Genomic DNA, 18129 nt, shown 5'->3' with positions numbered 1-18129 from the left:
GATAAATATGAGACACCCCCCAAAAAAAGCGCCAGTAGTTGGGGAAGCCCTGGGGCCGATGTCCGCCACCTCACCACCACCATCCTCAGTGCTTTAATCAGCTCGAATCAGCTAATTAATGCTCTAGCAGATTCTTTTTAAACACAGGTAGGTTTATTTTACTTTTTTTTTTTTTTTTTAAGCTGTATTTCCATACACGTCTTTTCGTACGGTCGCTTCCCTTCGCATGGGAGACGTCAAGATTTGCTCGTTTACCACTGAACCTACTGAGCACGAAGCGGCGGGGAGGCTGCACCCGTACAGAGCAATCCGCCGAGAACCAGAAACGGTTTTCTAGGTACCGTCCCCTCCAAGAAGAGCGTTTAGTGTTCATCTAAGTGACATTAAGGTAGGTCAGCTTCGTCCGGAGGGGAAACATCCGCATTCTTGCGGACCACCAGCCTCTCCCTCTCCTCTTCCCGGGAGCCAGAGGAGGAAAATCCCTTCCCTGAAGCCTCGTGGGGAGCTGCCGCCAGGAAGACTGGGGAAATCATCCAGACTCCATCCAACGCCGTTTTCGCTCCCGCTGTCTCTGATTTCCAGAGGCAAACGCAGCTCGTACCGTGACCGAGAGATCGATCGGAGCCTCTGCTCTGCCGTTAAGCCGCTCGGGTTCGGACCCTCGGGACGTCCCACGCTCCCCGTGTTTACGCCAGCCGCTCGCCGAGCGCAGGCCATACGGGGCGGGGCTCCTCGCCACCGATTTATTTCACGGACCGGAGCGGCGCTGGCTATTCTCCTCCTTGCAACAGAGCCCTAATTCTTCGCCGCCTGGCACTCTCTGCCTCAAACAGCAGCCGGGCAGCAAGCATTTTCACGGGATCGGTCTGCATTCCCTTCTCCCCAAATAAAAAAAAAAAAACAAAAAAACAAAAAAACAAAAAAAAAGATGTATTTTAAGCTTTTCCTCAAAGCCAGGAGAAAACAGTAGCCAAGCTTTAACAGGTGCAAAACGTAAACTAGGTCGTCAGACTCCACCAGCTCCCAAGGCAATCGGAAAGGCCAGGTATCCGGGAGTCCGCTTCCACGTGCTTGGCAGCGATAGAAATAGAGAACGAGAAGCAAGAGTTTGCCAAACCCGAGCCATTGAAAGTTGCAGAAATTCATTGAAACTCCTTTTCAAACACATAACTACCTCTCTCAATTAAAACAAACAGTTAAACCCCTTCCCATGCACTCCATTGATCTGATATACAGAAAACAAACAAGAAAAAATAAAATAAGAGATCCTTTGAAACAGAACTTGCTCTTAAAGTGATGAGGACAACATGCGTGTCTGGGGAGGCTTCCCATTTTTTTTTTTTTTCCTTAAATGCCAGGTTATGAGTACAACAAACGTTATTGCTGGCGCTAGCTTCAACCCAAGTGGCACACACACGACTCCCTGCACCCGTCCGAGTCCTTTATACCCCTCCCCACCTCGTTGTCCCCTTTCCTTTGACAGCGACTTGGGGACAGCCCTTCTCAGTTTGCCGGTCACAGTGGGTGGAGAGGGGAGGTCACAGTGCGTGGGGTTGAAGGTCACAGTGGGCAGAGCAAAGGGGATCACAGTGCAAATAAACCAGGTAGTTCCCTTTGCTCAAGTCCGTTTGTCCGTCACGGCAGTGCGACCCGTGGCGGCGGACCCTGCCTTCCGCAGCAGCATCTCTCGCCCGCATTTATCTGCGCTGTTTGAAGCCTTGTGAGCCATCGGGACCCAGGGGCTGCCTAATCACATTATTGGGCTGTCTGGTGTCTTCTGGCTGCGAGATCCTTGGCGGCCTGCAAGGAGAAAGGAGATCAGAGGTGGAGGCAACGCAGCTGCGTAACACTGTGCGCCTTCAGCTAACACTCCCGGGCACTCGCCTCGGTGGGAGGTCACCGCCGTGGGACAACCGGCACGCGTTGCTCCCTGGGACAGGGAACATCACCCACAATCAAACTAGTACTTCATTTCTTTCCACAGAGTAACCGAGAGCCACGCTGCAAATACACATGGCAAGCACTGAGCCTCCAAATAACCTGCATTCGTTTAAGAGTGCTTATGCTGGATGCTCCTTGCCTGCACAGAGCCGCTCCCTTAAGTCAAAAACCTCAGAAAAGACAAAGGTATGCCCCGCCAGGATAACTCTGGTTGTCCACATTCCTCTTCCACGGGTCTAAGATAACCCTCATGGCCTTATCAGGCACTTGAGCTTCCCTTTGCAAACACCTTCGTATCAGGAGAGGGACAAGCTCCTTGAAGAGTAAAGTGAAGCTGACAAGGACAAAGGATTGCTTTGTTAGCAAGCAGGGCATCGTAAACCTCAAGTATATGGGAGCAAAGAGAGCAAGTGAAGCTGCTGTGGCACGAAGGGCTGCTCTCCCCCATCTAAAACAGGGTTCTGTATCTATCTAGAATGGATTCCTCTAGAATGTGTTTCCTCGCCCATCTAAATTATGTTCCCCAGCTATCTAGAACACATTACACACACACACCCCCTATCTAGAACGGGATCCTCACCTATCTAGAACAGGTTTCTCTTGCTCCTCTTCAGGGCTCGCACTGCCCAATATTCGTTTCCTGGCTTCCGCGTATTCCGCCTCCCTCTGTGCCAAGGATTTCACGGGGAAGGCCGGTCTGCTGGCCGAGTTGGGATTGCTAAGCACACCGTTCGTCGTCGGCCTCTTCAAGATGCGGATCTGTGGGGGAGGACCTGCAGGAAGGCTGTCGTCCTGAATCACGATCGGCACTTTAGGAGGAGATTTTGACTTTCTACTGTTTAAAAGAAAAACAAACAAACAAACATACATTTGGTTGGCACTTGTTTTCTACGGCGAGCATGTTTTTCACTCTGCATGTGAATTCCTCCCAGTCAGATGTCATTCCCATGATTAAGAGGCAGCCTGTAATAATTAAAGACCTCGTTATATTTGTAACCCTAAACTAGAATGGCAGGCAGGTTTGCAGGAGGTTAGCTCAGTAAGGGACAGAAAACCAGTCCCTGCTGTGTTCCACATGTCTTAAACTCAACTCAAGGGAAGACACCGGGCAAAAGTTTTAGTGCTTGTATTCGAGGATACTGGTAATAAGCACCTTGATTCTATTCCCTGCACGGACCTTAGAGCTTCTCTCTCACCAAGATACCCAGCCTTCCACTCCACCTCTGCCATTTCACTCCTCACAGCCAGCCTTGGCCCCATTTGAATTCTTTTTATGGTACCTTCTCTGTGCAAAAGTCCCAGAGAAGTAATAACGTGACTAGGTGGCCCACTAAGAATCAAAGGGGGAAAAAAACAACAACAAAAGACTTGTCAGAAGCGATGAGAAATATTTCTGCTAGAAGAGAATATCACACACCCCCTCCCCAACCCAAAGTAAGCAAGAAAAGAAAGTCCTACTGACACAAGACACAGCAAGCCGATTTAGGGCCATGAGTTGGGATTACCTGACTCACCCATTTCTTCCTTTGAGTGTCTTTTTCTTAAATGGCTTCCCCATAGCTGTAGCTACATCCAGTCTGGAAGACCCGGCTCTGAAATAAAATCACTCTCAAGAAGCTGTCCGCTACCCTACCATGGATCGAAAGTGCCATCTAGTGGCACGATTACAAAGATCCCCTATTTCTGAACGCAAACCCAGCGTGCTCTGCTCTGTTGGAAGCTGTCTCCCCACTGTTCCCACTCCCCAGGCCTTCTGATGTCCAATGGCACCTTGAGAAATTAAGGCTTTTTTTACCGAAACACGCAGCATCGTTACCTTTCCTTCTGCGTGATCTTCAGCTTCTTTTCCAACCGTCTGTCTATTTCCTAGAAGGGAAGGAGATGAAAATAAAAACCCGAAGACTTGTCCTAGAGATTGGAGTTTGAGCCTGTCGGCGCACACGTTTAATTTCACTCTTCCACACAGCCATACTATAAAGGGGGCAGAGAGAGCGTGCGTCTCCCTCTGATGATGACTTGCAAATCAAGAGGCAGAGAAAAGCAAAGCCACCACATATATTCTACCGTAGCCATTAATACACCTACAGCAGGCTGTGGAATTTGCGTATCGCGGTGAGAGGGCAGCTGCGAGGCACTCATCTTTCATTTTAAGGACTTCATCTGGCAAGAAAGCTCTATTAAGGGTAAAGAGCCACAGGAATATGCAGCAAGGTATTCCCAGATCCGAGCAGGAACCAACGCCAAACCTCTCGGCCAGAGAGGCAGCACCAGCAGCCGGCTGGGGCGATCCGCATCAGCCTACACGCTTGATTTCAGTGGGGCAGCTCAGCCCCAGAGCCTGCAGCCATTCGGAGGACTAGCCAGCAGGTCTGCATTCCTGCTGCTTGCTGCAATAACCCTCCTTCACAAAAAAGTCCCTGCCCTGCCCGACATGCACCCAAGGACTCGTCGGAGCAGAGCCGAGCCTCACTGCGCTTCTCCTTCCCTTTGCAACATAGCTGCCGAGTCATCAATCGGCGGAAAGATGTATTAATCACCCCTGAATGCCAACAGAGCGTGCCTTCAAGCATGTCAACTTCTGTCCAAGGCTTGCATCTACCTTAGCAAAGGTGTTTATGTTTTGCAATCAGAGCAATTATGCAGAGAAACCTTGCTAAACAGAAAAATAAAGCCAGCTTTTGGCCCCAGTCTCTTTAGGTAACGTTCCCCAACCTCACTGATATCTTTAGATTCTCACGACTGCCAATGCTATAAAAAGAGCCTCTGAAACAGCAATGTGTTTTATTTCCTCATCAATGAAGAGAAAAAAAAACTAAAACAAAAACCAAAACAAAACTACCTGAGTGTCCTAGTTTCGCCAGCCAATAACTGGCAATACTGAAGGAAATTCCAAGCTTCTGGCAGGATGCAGCTGCTCTACTTTTCAGGCTGGTTTGCTTAACTACACTGAAAGCTCACTGACAGCAGAGCCTACCCTGCTGTCAAAAACCACAGCAGAGACAACCCGGTAAAGAAACTGGTTTGCACAGCAATTCCCTGATGCCCCAGTAAGCAGGGAATGAACGCAAGTCTCTACAAGATGCCAAACCTCAGTGTTTGCTTTTGGTCATGCAGCTACACAGGCCAACAGCTCACTGTAGCCTCTATCTAGAAGGGAATAGTTATAAACCATTTTGGGAAGACAAGAGGTAGGTGGGAGGTTGAGTTTCCTACCAAACTCTGTACTGGGAGGCAATGGGTGATCTGTAAGAATAAAACCAGGCAGGGGCTTCACGTAGCGTGGAGCTGAAGGCCAGATCACAGCTAGAGCCTCCCGTCAAGGGCAAACACACCTGCAGTTTCCTTCCTCTTCAAGAGGACTGGGAGGAAAATCCCATCCCAACGCTGCACAGGAGGATGGAGAAAAACGTTCATCAGCTGCCTCCTGTCTGCAAAGCCAGAGGAATGGCCAGCTGGGAACAGGCAGCAGGAAAACGGATGTCCCGGCAAGGAACATGTTGTGGAGCGGCTGGCGGCAAACAATGAAAGTCAAATTAAGGGGAAGGGGTTAGTTCATCTGCCCGCATCACGCCAGAAGAGGTTATATCCTGCTATAGAAGAGTCCTTAAAACACTTTTTCAAATTCAAATCGTTCATCGCGCCTCCCCAGGGCCTCCTGTAAGCACTGGACTGGAAGGAAGTTTCCTTAAATAGCCCTTATTAAATACTTCAGCACGTGGGGGGAGAGGGACGACAGGAAGACGGGGCAGAGGCGGGGGGAAGGCACGCTCAAGAGCATCTCAACTCATTTCGCGTAGTGCTGGGCGCCGCGCAGGGCTACGAAGCCAGCTGTGAGTCAGAACCGCAGCGCTGAACCGCTCAACTAGGGCAGGCAAGCACGACTGCCCACAGCGAGGACCGTGGGACACTACGGTAGCCACGAGGAAGGCTCCGTTCTGCTCTCCCCTCTCTCCTTCCTGGCAGAGGAGAGATGGCTTTGACAAAAGCCACGTTGCTACATTCCTGGTGGCTGTGTAGGTCAGTCCTGGGGCTAAAGTTGCGGTCCATACGTCGGACTATGAGATCATGTAATTGCAAAGCGTCAGCTCAACCTCAGCATCTGAAAAACACTCTTATTAATGTGGCCGTCACACTGACTCCGAGCACGGCCAGACAGCTCTTCATACCCTCACATGTGCCAGACTTCCTCTGACTGCATCCTCTGACACCAGACCCTGCAACTTCCCCTCCCAGAGAAGAAAACAAACAAACAAACAAAACCAACAAAACACAAAAAACACACTACAGTGGTTTAAATTTGCTCAACACGTATTCCAAGGGATCCTTCAAAAACCTGCCATCATGATAACCCTCCCCAAACGAGCCCTTTAGTCTCAGTTTCACTCCTTCCTACTCCTGTGAAGACCACTTCTTGCAAAATACTTGGTATTTTTGCCTCTTATCCCTCCCAATTGCCAATAATCACTACGGGAACGTGCGTGGTCCTGGTTCATAAGACACCATATGCAGGCTCAACAGTTGCTCTGCACCTGGGTTGTTCCTCACCAAGGAGCAAGCAAAGTAACAGGCAGCTAAAATGTCCTTTAAGTTATAATATCAGCAGCTGTTAGGAGCACTATGTACTCTCCAAAACAAGAAGCTTCCTCCACACGTAGAAATCCTGGCAGAATAATGTAAAACAATCGTTCCCACCAAATATACACGTATCACTCTCGTCCCATCCAAACAACTGTTATTCTTACGTGATCCTCCTAATTCCCAGCACTGCTGACAGGATTCCAGCTGCCTCCAGATATCCACTGAACTCCTGGGTAGAAAGTCTTCCTCTGTGTTCAAAGTGGATGGCTAGCATAAAAAAGCAGCTCCTCACCTCACACACACCTCTTGATGTGTTAGAAGCTGTTGTGTTTTCTTTCAACGCAGGGACTGACCCCATCTTTTCTCAGCAAAAGCCACAGCACTGCAAGCTCGTGGTGTTTAAGACTACTATGGTTGGAATTGTAGGTATGAAGGTGTTTGAAGAGGGAGAGCATTCCCAATTCAAATGGGGAGCCCTTAATCACCCCGCAAAAACAACACAGGACATTAGCAGCCTCACGCAGCTAGCAGTTTGTGACGGAGATCACACTGCACGAATTTACAAGCTCCAGAAGCAGAAACACCTTGACATGGCTTATTCTCGATAAAAGCAAAAAAATCCCTGCCGCAGCTTTCGACAGATCTGTTTGTCCACTGATGTCATTCCCTTTCCACTGCTATGTCACATTGTCACCGAGCTGTGTGGGTAACAAGATAAAATTAGGATCTGACTTACAGAGCAAGCGCCAGAAGCACTACAACCACCCAAAGGCACGAGCTCACAGGAGAGGCAATTAGACTTGGCATTCGAGGACATCGTGCTGCACGTACCCAGTAGCTGGGCAGGTCACACCATACAAAAAACAGTTATTAATCTTAAGAGGCTCTCCTAGCTTTCATTTCCCAAACAAACTTATTTATATAACCAAAAACTAAGCCTCACTTACACCCCCCTTCAACATACCCTCTCCAAAGATTAGTAAAGAATCTCAACAAACTATTTTTAGTGCTATTATGTCTAGATACTAAAAAGGACCCAAACAAACAGCACGAAGAAGACACTGTTCTTTGACATTTAAGCTGCCTTTGTAGATGAGGACATAATGGAAACTGAACTCCAGCCCCATCGTAGCAATCCTTCCTACCCTTTAGCCCTGGGAAAAATAGCAATGCATAAAAGGATCAATAAAATACCTCTCAGAAAGCAATTAGACACAAAGACACAAACCTGCCACTTAGATCTGATACTCCTACGCGCTCTCACCCTACATAAGAACCCCACCAATCCAGCTGACGATTTTGCAATGTCACTGGCGAGTTGGAGATAGATGCTCCCCTCTACACCCCAGAAGGGATGCCCCAACGGAGGTCAGCTCCTACGGCTCATGGTTTCACATGGGGTCTAAGCACATTCCCAAGCAAATTCAGTTCTCCAGCACATTGCAAAGCAGAGAGAGGTCCAAGTCAGCCCAAGCTGTTGTCTAAAGAGCTTTGTTGGAATAACTGTAATGCGTCGGACACGTATAAGGAATTATCCTTCCCATCATTGCCAGCAAAGACTCTCTAAATAGACTAAATAACAGCAGCTCCAAGCTCTGCCGATACAGGGGAAAGGAATAACAAGAAAACCACTAGCTATTTTTTATTTCAAGTTCAGTGAGTAACCATGACTGAATGTTTGAAGGAAGGAGACTTGGGCTTCCCGCAAATCCCTTATGCTAGGAGGGTTTTTCCCCCTCTGCCCCCAAAATTAGGTTACTTTGCAGAAATCAAAGGGAGATGCCTACCAGCCCTCCTGCCAGAGCACAGGCTCGTGTTCAATAAAGGAAGGTGTGCTCTCCTAGACATTTGATAACTTTTCAAATATGCAGCTCTAGAAAACCATTAACCACATTCTTTGATGTATTTACTGGAGGTTACTCCTGAACACAACCTTCTACCCTTGCTAACTCAAATAACGTGTGAGATCAAACCCAAAAAGAGGGATTTAAGCTAGAGTTGCATCCTCCCATACCAACACCAAAAACAAAGCCTCATATGCTTATTAAATGCACCATCTGATACTCTGGCCTTTCCTAAATGACAGGAGACAAACTTCAAGGCCCAGTTAACATTCTTTTCTTTAGAAAAAAATAGGTTTTAACATCTGAGGTTACCAAGTTGTTCATGGGTACTCAAAAACATACAGCTGCAGATACCTGACTCTCTGCCTCGCCGAAAACACCATCAAGTAAGAGCAGAAATGGATAATCCCAAGGTATTTCCAATCTGACTCCTCATTAGCTACCTACTTCTTTCCTATGAAGATTAATTTATCTTGTATTAATTACTGGAACATTTCAATTCCTGAGGCTATTGGGAATCAGACTGCTCCATTAATTAATTCTCCAAGTTACTCCGCATACGTTAAATCCTGGCAGTGGACCATACCCAAGAAACCCACAGATGCTTTTAAGCTGCGCTGGCGCTTACATCTTTCATAGCAGATAACACTTCTCGGCAGCTAGGATATTGAGAAACAAGACACGAGAATATTTTTGGGAACGAGCCTGGCAGGCGCCACATGGTATTCCCAGCACGGACATGTTATAGAGCAGGGGAAAGCATTTGGGAGGGCTGCAGCTCCTCCTTCCTCCCCACCTTTCGTACCTCCTGCAGTGGGCAGGTCACACAGATGCTCCACAGAGATCCATACTTGGAATATATTTACACCCTCTACCAATCTAGGAGAAAACAAAAAAAAAAAAAGAGGGAAATATCTAGCAAAAGCCCTCTGCGTGCTATTTTGCAAACGTACTGGAACACCTCTTCACACAGAGGATCACTCTTGCCTTCTGCACCCACGTCCCTGCGTGGGGCCAGTCAGCACATCCAGCCGCTCATCAAGGTCTGCAAGAGCAGGTACAGAGCAGAGCCTGCTCCCCGGGCAGGGCCACGCAGGACTCGCTGCAAAATCCCAAACCCGATACTCACTTCACAGTATTAAAGTACCTGTTCATTCCCAACCTACAAACATCACTTTTCTGATCAAACAAACTGCATCTGCATGAGCAACGCTGAGCAGCAGGAACAGAAACTTTCATTTCCCAGTTTTTAACCAATTACAAACACCTAGAGCAAACATTCAGCAGAAGTTTTTCAGAAATCATTTTGGTCTGTGAAGTTAAAACTTGTCCTCACAGCCCTGACACCAAAAATCAATAGTTATCCTGACAGGTTTTCTCCAGGGTACAGTTCCTGCACACCAAAACCCCATTAATTTGTCCTCTGATCATACTAGTAGTTAGCAGACCGAAGACCACAGTGCTACACTCTGAATTATTTCCCTTTTGACTTCTCTGTACTTCGATCATATTTAGCAACTAGCTAAAAGTGACACTAGCCAAAACCTTTATATCCAGTGATCGTGCTGCCTTTGCTGGCGGGTGAAATCCAAGGTGGGCAGCCCTCTCTACCATTTGCACATCAATCAATTTAAAGAGGATAGAAACGAGGTTTTTGGCAAACCTCAGGTGGCCTGTCCTCACCAAGCACCGCAACACAAGAGGGTGACAATCCCTGTCCCCACACGAGGGACAAAGTTCAGTCACACCCGTTTGGCTGCTCTCATCCTCCCCAGGCAGCCAGTAATCAGATGATCGGGGGCGGGGGGGCATGGGGGTTCCCTTTCTGGTGGCGACCTGTGAAGCAAGACACGGTCTAACCAAGGGATCTAGACTCTGGACTGTGGCAGGGTAAGTGCTGTAGGCAGCAGCTGGGAACTAACTGACCTGCAAACTTAAGTGTCAAAAAAAGACACATGCAGAGATCCCTTTTTTTTTAAAAAAAAAAAAAAAACAAACAACACTATTTTGGGTTGCCAGGCTAACATTTAATCTGCACAGATTCTGACTTGAAATAAGTTACTAATTAAGACAACATCGATACACTCAAATTCTATTTAGTAAAGGAATAAGCAATCAATGCAGCTGAAGAGTGGCAATTCAGGGCTAAGGATTAACTGTGACCCTGGACACGAGGCTTCTGCTTCCGTTTTGGGGCCCAGCTTCCCATCTGATATCTAATTACTAGTTTAACCAGGAAAATAGACTCAGGTGTCACAAACAGACCTCTCATTTGTGTGGCCTAGATGGCTTTAGGGAAAAGGGAAATCACAGAAGAAAAACACGCCATGCACTAAGTCATATTAGTATTTACTAACCCAGACTGGGTCTTTGAAGCCTGGCACTTCAATCCTTACTTGTAACTTGGACAACTCATTCGTTATTCACACACTGATTTTCCATCTGTAACTCACAGACAAGGAAAACCTCCCCATTTCACAGATATTCTGCAGATTTAATTAGATAATGCAGATCTAGAGGCCCCACAGAGCTCTGCTGCACCAGCATTAACGCCGCGGTGCCTGCAGGACTCCTGGGGTAGGTGAAGCTGCCGGGGCAGAGGGCATCTGCCTGGCATATGGTCACTCAGGGGGTGGCACATACCCAAGGAGCTGCTCCTTTTTCTGACAAGCACTGGGTAGTTCTGATGACACAGAACACTAAAAGACAAACAGAAACCACGTTAAAGACCAAAAAAACCCCAGTTGAGGATCTGTTTTACAGCTACTTGACTGATCAAACCAAAGAGGAAGATCTGTGTCAGGTTTGGGGGGTCCCTCAACCTAATGAGATTTTAGTGCTGCCTGTTTTGAAAGACAGATCTGCAAGAGATAAATGAAGTGACATTTTAACTAGGAGGCCACTGCATCTCTGGTCAGCCCAGAACTGCCTCTTTCTGAGAACCACCTTCTTTAAGACCTCATATAAAGTTTGCAGACTAACACCACAACCTACACACACACAAAAGGACCAGCACTGAGATTTGGATGTCCTTTCTGTCTTAAACACCCTCTGGGCGGAATATTAAAAAATTACATGCCAAGAAGCAGGCAATGAATCTCAGTAGCCCACCATGGATCTCCTCCTCCATCACTACTGTTTCCTCAGAGACGTGCCGATGGGTCTAAAAAAAAAAAAAAAAAATAAAAAAACAAAACCAAAAAACAACTCGCATCTTCAACTGCATAAAGTATTAGGAGAAGAGTACATGTTTAAAGCTACTCCTTGGTGTCTCATGTTTTATTGCATACTCCTCGAGTACTGACCAAGCCTGTCATGTCTTGCACCTTTACACGGGGATTCATCTCATGCTACCTCACACCCACACCAAATAAGATACAGGTGGAAGAAGAAAATAACAGGAATTCCTTAAGACACAAAAAAGAAAAAAACCACCACAACAACTCTGTGATGACAGGACCTCATTTGCTTTTCCTGTGCATGATTTTTCCTCTCACACCTTCAACAGAAGGCCCGTCTCAATCAGGCAGCTGCCAGGCTCCCCTGCCCAATGACTGCAGCAGGGTTTGAGGTGCAGAGAACAGCAGGCATGCTCGAAATCTCTTTCAACCGCCAAAGAGTGAGTCGGTCACACTGCCTGCTCTATAGCAGAGTGTCTTCCTGTCCCCTCTTCCTCCTTCCTCAACCTGCCTACCTCCGGTAGCTTTGATTTCTCTAGCAGCGTGGAGAGCCTGCAGCCCCCAACTGCACCAGAGCATCCATTCTGTCCACAGAAAACAAGGTTGGGCTCTCCTCCGCTCCATCCCACTTTGCTCTTTGCTTCCTGCAGCCACCAGCCACAGCAGAGGGTCTCCTTCCTGCCAGGCAGGGTTTGAAAATGACCTTTCTAAACTCCAATGGATGCCAGAAGGCAGCTCCTGTCTCTTCTCTTACGTAAGAAGAGCTCCTGCCACAGACAGCTCACTTTTCTTGTTGCTCCAACTGCTTCTGCAGACATCCAAAGCCCCAACAACTGCAAAAGCAGCTGCAAGCGTGGCGGCGGCTCCTCAAGGAATCTCTCTGCTCAGCAGCAGAAGCACCACCGAGTTTACAAACACAAATTCTCAGCAGTTTGGACTGAAAAAGGACATGAGAGAGGACAGGTGACAGGTTTTTTTCCTTCTGAGGGCTTTAAAAGAACATCTAAAAGGTACAAGCCGGAAGGACAAAAAGGAAAGACAACCGATGGCTGGCATTTGATTAGCCCTACAATTTTAAACCATTACTCAAGGCCACGGCACTCATCAGCTCCCAAGACATAAATGTCCCTTCATGGAACAATTTAATGAACGCCAGAATTAACTTTGCCACCCAGCACGAGGCTTCCTCCGACTGCAGTCTCATGGCATTGGCGAGAGGAAAGGGCGAGCGCTTTGCTTACGCTGCCAGCCATGCTGCTGGCATCTCACACACTGCTTGGCGAGGGCATTGAGTTACAGGCTCTATTTTGCTACCCTCTCTCTGGCCAGCCGTAACCCAATCTCCTGAGCAGAATCAAATTCGGTATTCTCACCAAGTCATTGTTATGAAGTCCTTCTGCCCTCTGATCACTAACGAGGCCGCTGAACTTATTAAAACAGTTGTTTGTCTGGCTGAGACTGTTTCCTTTCTCTCATCACGCTGTTGTGAATACCCCGCAGATCACCCGCCCACACTCCTGCTAAAATAATGATTTTATTTTGCAAGCGCAACACGCAGAAGTGCCTGAGTCTCTCAGCATGAGAGACGTGATGAAAACTTCAGCTATTGAGCCAGCTATTAAAAGCAGGCGAGAACTTCAGCTGCAACACTGGAAGTTGCACTGGGCCATGCTAAGATTCCCCATATTTTGTCCTAACGAAGAAGCATGCTTGCCTTGAGGAAGGGGGGGAAAGTGCTTTCAGTGCGCACCCCCCGCTCCCCCGCTACACCCCACGAAAGGCAGCCCAACCAGCTGTCCCCAGAGGCCCTGAGAGGGCTAGCGTGACACCAGGGAGGCGCGTTCTGTGGGAGCCCCTCAGCAGAGGGAGCAAGCTACCTGCCATCCTCCCAGCACCAAGCACATGCTCCCCGGCAGCTGGAGCTTTGTTCCGGGCTCGGCTGCGACCCGCACTGACCAGCCGCTGCCGCCCTGCCCGCAGCCCCACAAGGCCGGGGAGAAAGAGCGTCTGGAGACCGAGTAGTAAACGGGGGGGTGTGGAAGCACAGGCAGGGAGCGGCTCCCTGCGGCAGGCCCAGCACCGGGGGAATGGAGAGAAAACAAGCAGGAGGGGCTGGGGCCGGGCTGCAATTCCCCCACGCCGAGCGTGGCCACGGTCCCTTTAAGAGGCCTAGCAGACACTCGGGGCCCGCCGCCCCACCGGCCTCGCCCCACCGCTTTCCTTAAGCGCCGCCGGCGCCGCCTCCCCCCTCTCCCCCCCCGCCGCCCCCCCCCAAGCAGCCGCCCCTCACCCCGCTGTCGGCCGCCTCCTCCCAGCTCTCGGCGACCTCCTCATCTTCCATTTTAATTCCCCTCCGCCGCCGCCCGCCGCCGCCAGCCCGCGCCTCGCGCATGCGCGCACCGCACCGCCACCACCCCACCCCGCGCCTGCGCCACCACCGCCTACCGGCCCGCGCCCGCCGCGCATGCGCATGCGCTCCCCCGCCCCAACCCAGCCCCCCCCCCCCCCCCCGAGGGTGCGGCGCCCACGTGCGGCGGGGCGGCCACGCGCCCCCTGGCGGGCAGGAGGACCGCGGGCAAAGGGACGGGGCGGGGGCACACGCGTGTGGGTGACACTTGCACACTCACCCCCCCACACCCGCCCACACCCACACACAAACGCGCACAGACACACACGCAGCCAGTGCTTTCCTCCTCCTGAAAGGCGCCAGCAGCACGTGCAGTGCCACGCGCCAACCGTTTTGGGGACATTCCGCTTTAATTTAGGGTTTACCGGCCAAAAGCAGCCCCGCCGATTTTAGCAAATCTCGCCCCTTTGTGCAACCGCTCACCACAGCGTCCCTCCTGCAGGCATCGAGTTGTCTGTGTGTCCTTCCATCACCTCAATTTCTGTCACCTTTCATCTAACCTCTCAGGTTCTCTTAAATCTCCTGAGGGGCAGGAAGGACCGCTTCAGCTCCAACCTTTAAAAACAGCTAGATTTCCCCAAAATAAAACTAACTTACTCTATTTATCTCATTTGTAGCCAGGTTATTCACCAGACCCAACGTATCGCTTCGTGCTTTGAGTGATACAACGGTATCTGGGGTGAGGCAGCGAGCAAAATTAAATGCCCCTTCCAGCATCCTAAAAAAATCAAATGTTCTGACAGGGAGTTACCAAAACTGCTCTTAAATCTTTAAACTTTGCTCCAAACACCGCACTGAGAGATGCAGCTTGCCGGCAGGTGGCGATCGGCTTCTTAAAAAAAAAAATAATTAATACTCCAGCTAAAAAAAAAATCCTGACACAAAGACTGTGGTTGGCCCTGGCCACCTCTATAGGCCCCCCAGGTCTCTCCCCTCCTCTGCCAAACCCAAAATCTAGGCTGGGAACTGCCAGGAACCCTCACAGCTGAGTTTTGGGGGGCTGTTTGTCAAAAGTGGATCCGCTAGCAGGGTTTTGCGGAGCATACAGCACTTGGGGGGCGATTTATATCCTGGGATTTCAACTGTTTTTGGCATCCCAGAGGGGTGGGAGATGGTGTCTCCCCTCCCTGGGAGAGGTGCAGGCCTGATGGGAGTGGTGCGGGTGGGAGGAAAGGGTGCAGCAGCCTCAGGCTGTTCCTACCCATCCTCTGGGATTTTTCCAGAAGGAAACAGGAACCCTGTTTTCAAGCAGTCAGTGCCCAGCATTGTTGGCTCAATCCACAGCCAATTCAGCATCCCAGTGGCATTATTGTTGGACGTTTCCCTCCATCCTGCCTGGTTTGCCCATGCTGTAAGAAATCCCATTCCCAGCCACGGCACCCCCATTCGAGATTGAGCATCCCATATGGGGGAGCATTGTGAATCTTTTGGGAATGTGATCTTAATGCACCCCTGGGTGAATGCTGGGTTACTTACGTGCTTGTGGACAAATTCTACATCTCCCTTCAGGTAATCCCAATCCTCTGCAAGGCATCTGGAGCATCTGGTTCGGCAGGGGACATGTCCAGGATGCTGAGCAGCAACCTCTGTGGTAGATGTAAGTCTGCAGAAGACAGAGAGGATGGCAGTGTCTTCCTCTGCCCCTTCCCCAGAATGATGCCACCCCACAATTCGGCAAGCACAACCGTATGTCAAAACACAGACCTGGCGCGCCCAGACATACGTACCCCCATGGGGAAGGGCTCCAGCAGCACCAAGGGCTCCCTCCTTTCCTCACCTCTGTGGCAAAACGGGTGCCCGCTGTCCTTCAGGCATGGGGACAGGTCCCATCTCCTGTCGCTGCTGGGCCATCCCCGCCTCAGGAGGCGGACAGGTCTCAGGGGAGAGGCAGGGACACGGCGGGGCTGTGGCAGGAGAAGAAAGGGGCCCTGACCCTGCGGGCAGGGAGGGTTCCCGGGCCCCAGCAGTGCCTCCCAGGGGAGTGGCTGAGGAGGGGAAGCCCGGGAAGGGACGAGGCCTGGCGAGGCGGCCGGGGAGGAGAGGGAGCCGCCCTGCCACCTTCCCCTCAAAGCCGACCTCCCCAACATGGCGGCATCGCCCGTCCGCCACTTCCAACATGGCGGCGAGACCCTCCAAAGATGGCGGCGAGACCCTCCGGAGGTAGCGGCCTCCCCCCAGAACGAGGCCGCCGCGCCGCAGCGGTGGAGGTGGGGGGGGGGGGGGGGGGGAATTGACCTTCCCATCATGGCGCGCCTTGCCACGTGACACTATCCCCTCCACACCCCCCGTTGTGGTCATGTGACGCGGGGCCGGCCGACGCTTGCGCAGTGCGTTCTCTGCCGCGGCCGTGAGCGGCGGCGGCGGAGGGAAGGGAAGATGGCGGCGCCGGTTCGAGCCGTCACCCGGGCGACGCGACGGCCCCGGCGCCTGCAGCCCTGAGGGCCCGGCGCTCCCCCGTCCTCCCCCAGCTGCGGCGGGAGGTGGCCGGCGGCAGGTGAGCGGCCCCGCCGTGCGGCTTCACCGGGGCGGGGAGGGGAGGGATGGCAGCGGCGGTGGGCAGCGTCCCTTCCCCAGGGAGCGGGGCGGTGGCGGCGGGCCCGGCCCGCCAAGGCCCCTCAAGGCGGGGCAGGCCTCCCCTGGAGGGGACTCCCCCCAATTTGGGGACTTGAGGAGGAGGTTGAGCTCCTCTTCTTTTTGGGGAGAGGAGGTGGGTCCCGGCTGAGGGTAGAGCCCCCGGGGTGTTGTATCCCCGTCCCTGTGGGGGGGGAGGCCCCTTCCCTGCCCGCGGAGGGCAGCAGCAGCCCCGGGATCTTCCTTAGTGCTGGGGGTGGGCAAAAACTGGCCCTCCCCAAAACCCCAGGTTTTCCCCCCAGAAAAATCGGTGCTGGCATTGGGCAGCACCAAGGCACAGGCTCGGCAGCACGGGGGGAACGGGTGCCACTGGCAGTGCAGAGGCTGCGGGGTGCTGCGGCTGCCCCAAAGGCTCATGTCTCCTATGTGTAAAAACAAAGGTGAGGCTCAGTCTCCAGTTATTCGCCAAATAACTCTGTGTCAATCCACATCACGACTCGCATCTGTGTTCGTGCCCCGCGTGCTGCTCCCCTTATGTGTATATACATGTTTAATTTGGTTCTGAAAGCATCGTGTTCAATCAGTAGTGGTGGCAAGCTTCATGTTCATCAGCCCAACAGGGTTTGGGGTGTTACTCCTCATTCTCCTCGCTGATAATCTTTTCTCGGTGATTTGAAAATGGCTTATTTGTTGTTACTGTTTTGTCACAATGGGGCTGGGCTGAGCAGACGTTGCAGGGATTCATCTCGATATGTGGGTCTCACGCAGGAAGATTATCTCATGCTGCCTGCAAGATGATGCCCAAACCTCTCCAGGGTGAAGTGTCTCGCTTCAGGCCTGTTTGGGTTTTCAAATTGGGCAGGGCATTTCCTTGGAGCCACAAGAGCAGGAGCAAAACCTTGGTATCTTGCTCTTAATAACCTAAATTCTAATTAATGCTCAGAGGAAGAACAAAAAAGAAGTCGTGCAAACCGTAACGCTTGTCTGCAGTATGGTGAATCAGTATGTTATGTGCTGGGGACTGTGTTCTGTTTGTAAGATAACCCGGTTGATCACTGGGGATGTCTTTTGTATTAAAAGGGCTTTAATTATCACTGGCGAGACTGGCTCATGCTGCAGGTCAGCAGCTGGAAGTCTTCCCCTTTACTAAAGGGGACGTGAATTAAAATAAATTACATTTGAGATGCTGCTGACCTAAATTTGTAACCTGGGCGTAACGATGTTTTTACCCACCCTGCCCTTCACGAGCGAAGGAGCCCAAAGTTTGAATCAATCCGCTGCCTCACAGGTGGCCTGGTGCAGCCCCGAGTCGGTGATGATGCTGCAGTGTCCTAATGAACTGCTTTATATCGCAACGCGGCAGTCACAGCCTGGGCTTGGCCCTTCTAGAGAGCCAAATCTCCGAGCTGGATGTTAGTTCAAGAGTTAAGAGACTCACTGTTATTTCCTCATTTCCGTAGCCCTGCCTGTTCCCACCACCAACTCTCCTTCCTTTTCCTTACACTCATGCTGAAGAAAGGCTGAATACCAGTGGCTTTCCCTTAGGTTGTGCTCCTCAGGTTTGCTTGGGGTCAGTCTTTCCCTGGTATCAGAATTGGGAGAAAAAGGG

At 50.9% G+C, this 18129-nt stretch overlaps 2 protein-coding genes across 5 annotated transcripts in view; one reads left to right on the top strand and one right to left on the bottom strand.

Annotated features, from left to right (window-relative positions):
* Positions 1–914: 914 nt before the first annotated feature.
* Positions 915–16014, bottom strand: SZRD1 (SUZ RNA binding domain containing 1). 4 transcript variants are annotated; one of them, XM_032991689.2, is made up of 6 exons: positions 15727–16014; positions 15426–15552; positions 3758–3807; positions 3456–3533; positions 2522–2776; positions 915–1800 (listed from the first exon to the last, which is right to left on the bottom strand). In XM_032991689.2, exons 1-6 carry the CDS (start codon positions 15798–15800, stop codon positions 1698–1700), a joined length of 687 nt encoding a protein of 228 aa, XP_032847580.1. In that variant the 5' UTR covers positions 15801–16014; the 3' UTR covers positions 915–1697. The 4 variants fall into 4 exon arrangements, with proteins under 4 accessions (XP_032847580.1, XP_032847599.1, XP_032847589.1 ...); XM_032991708.2 differs by lacking the exon at positions 3456–3533 and having other exon boundaries at positions 2522–2773; positions 15727–16012; XM_032991698.2 differs by lacking the exon at positions 3456–3533 and having other exon boundaries at positions 15727–16010.
* A 273-nt stretch (positions 16015–16287) lies between these two features.
* Positions 16288–18129, top strand: part of FBXO42 (F-box protein 42) — a 49181-nt gene continuing 47339 nt past the window's right edge. Inside the window, exon 1 of the mRNA XM_042794825.1 lies at positions 16288–16443. The gene's annotated coding sequence lies outside the window, so the exon portion shown is untranslated. The remainder of the gene's footprint in view (positions 16444–18129) is intronic.

This window comes from Tyto alba, unplaced genomic scaffold (assembly GCF_018691265.1).
Source record: "Tyto alba isolate M040663 unplaced genomic scaffold, T.alba_DEE_v4.0 Super-Scaffold_20000042, whole genome shotgun sequence".
NCBI classification, from domain to species: Eukaryota; Metazoa; Chordata; class Aves; order Strigiformes; family Tytonidae; genus Tyto; species Tyto alba.
This window is presented reverse-complemented; position numbering and strand designations above follow the sequence as displayed.

Excerpts from the sequence above, each read along its gene's own strand:
- SZRD1 (XM_032991689.2), bottom strand. The coding sequence starts at position 15,800 with ATGGCCCAGCAGCGACAGGAGATGGGACCTGTCCCCATGCCTGAAGGA. Across the intron at positions 3,808-15,425 it reads TAGAATTTGTCCACAAGCAC|GAAATAGACAGACGGTTGGA; the intron begins GTAAGTAACCCA and ends CTTCCCTTCTAG. Across the intron at positions 2,777-3,455 it reads ACACTCAAAGGAAGAAATGG|TAGAAAGTCAAAATCTCCTC; the intron begins GTGAGTCAGGTA and ends TCTTTTAAACAG.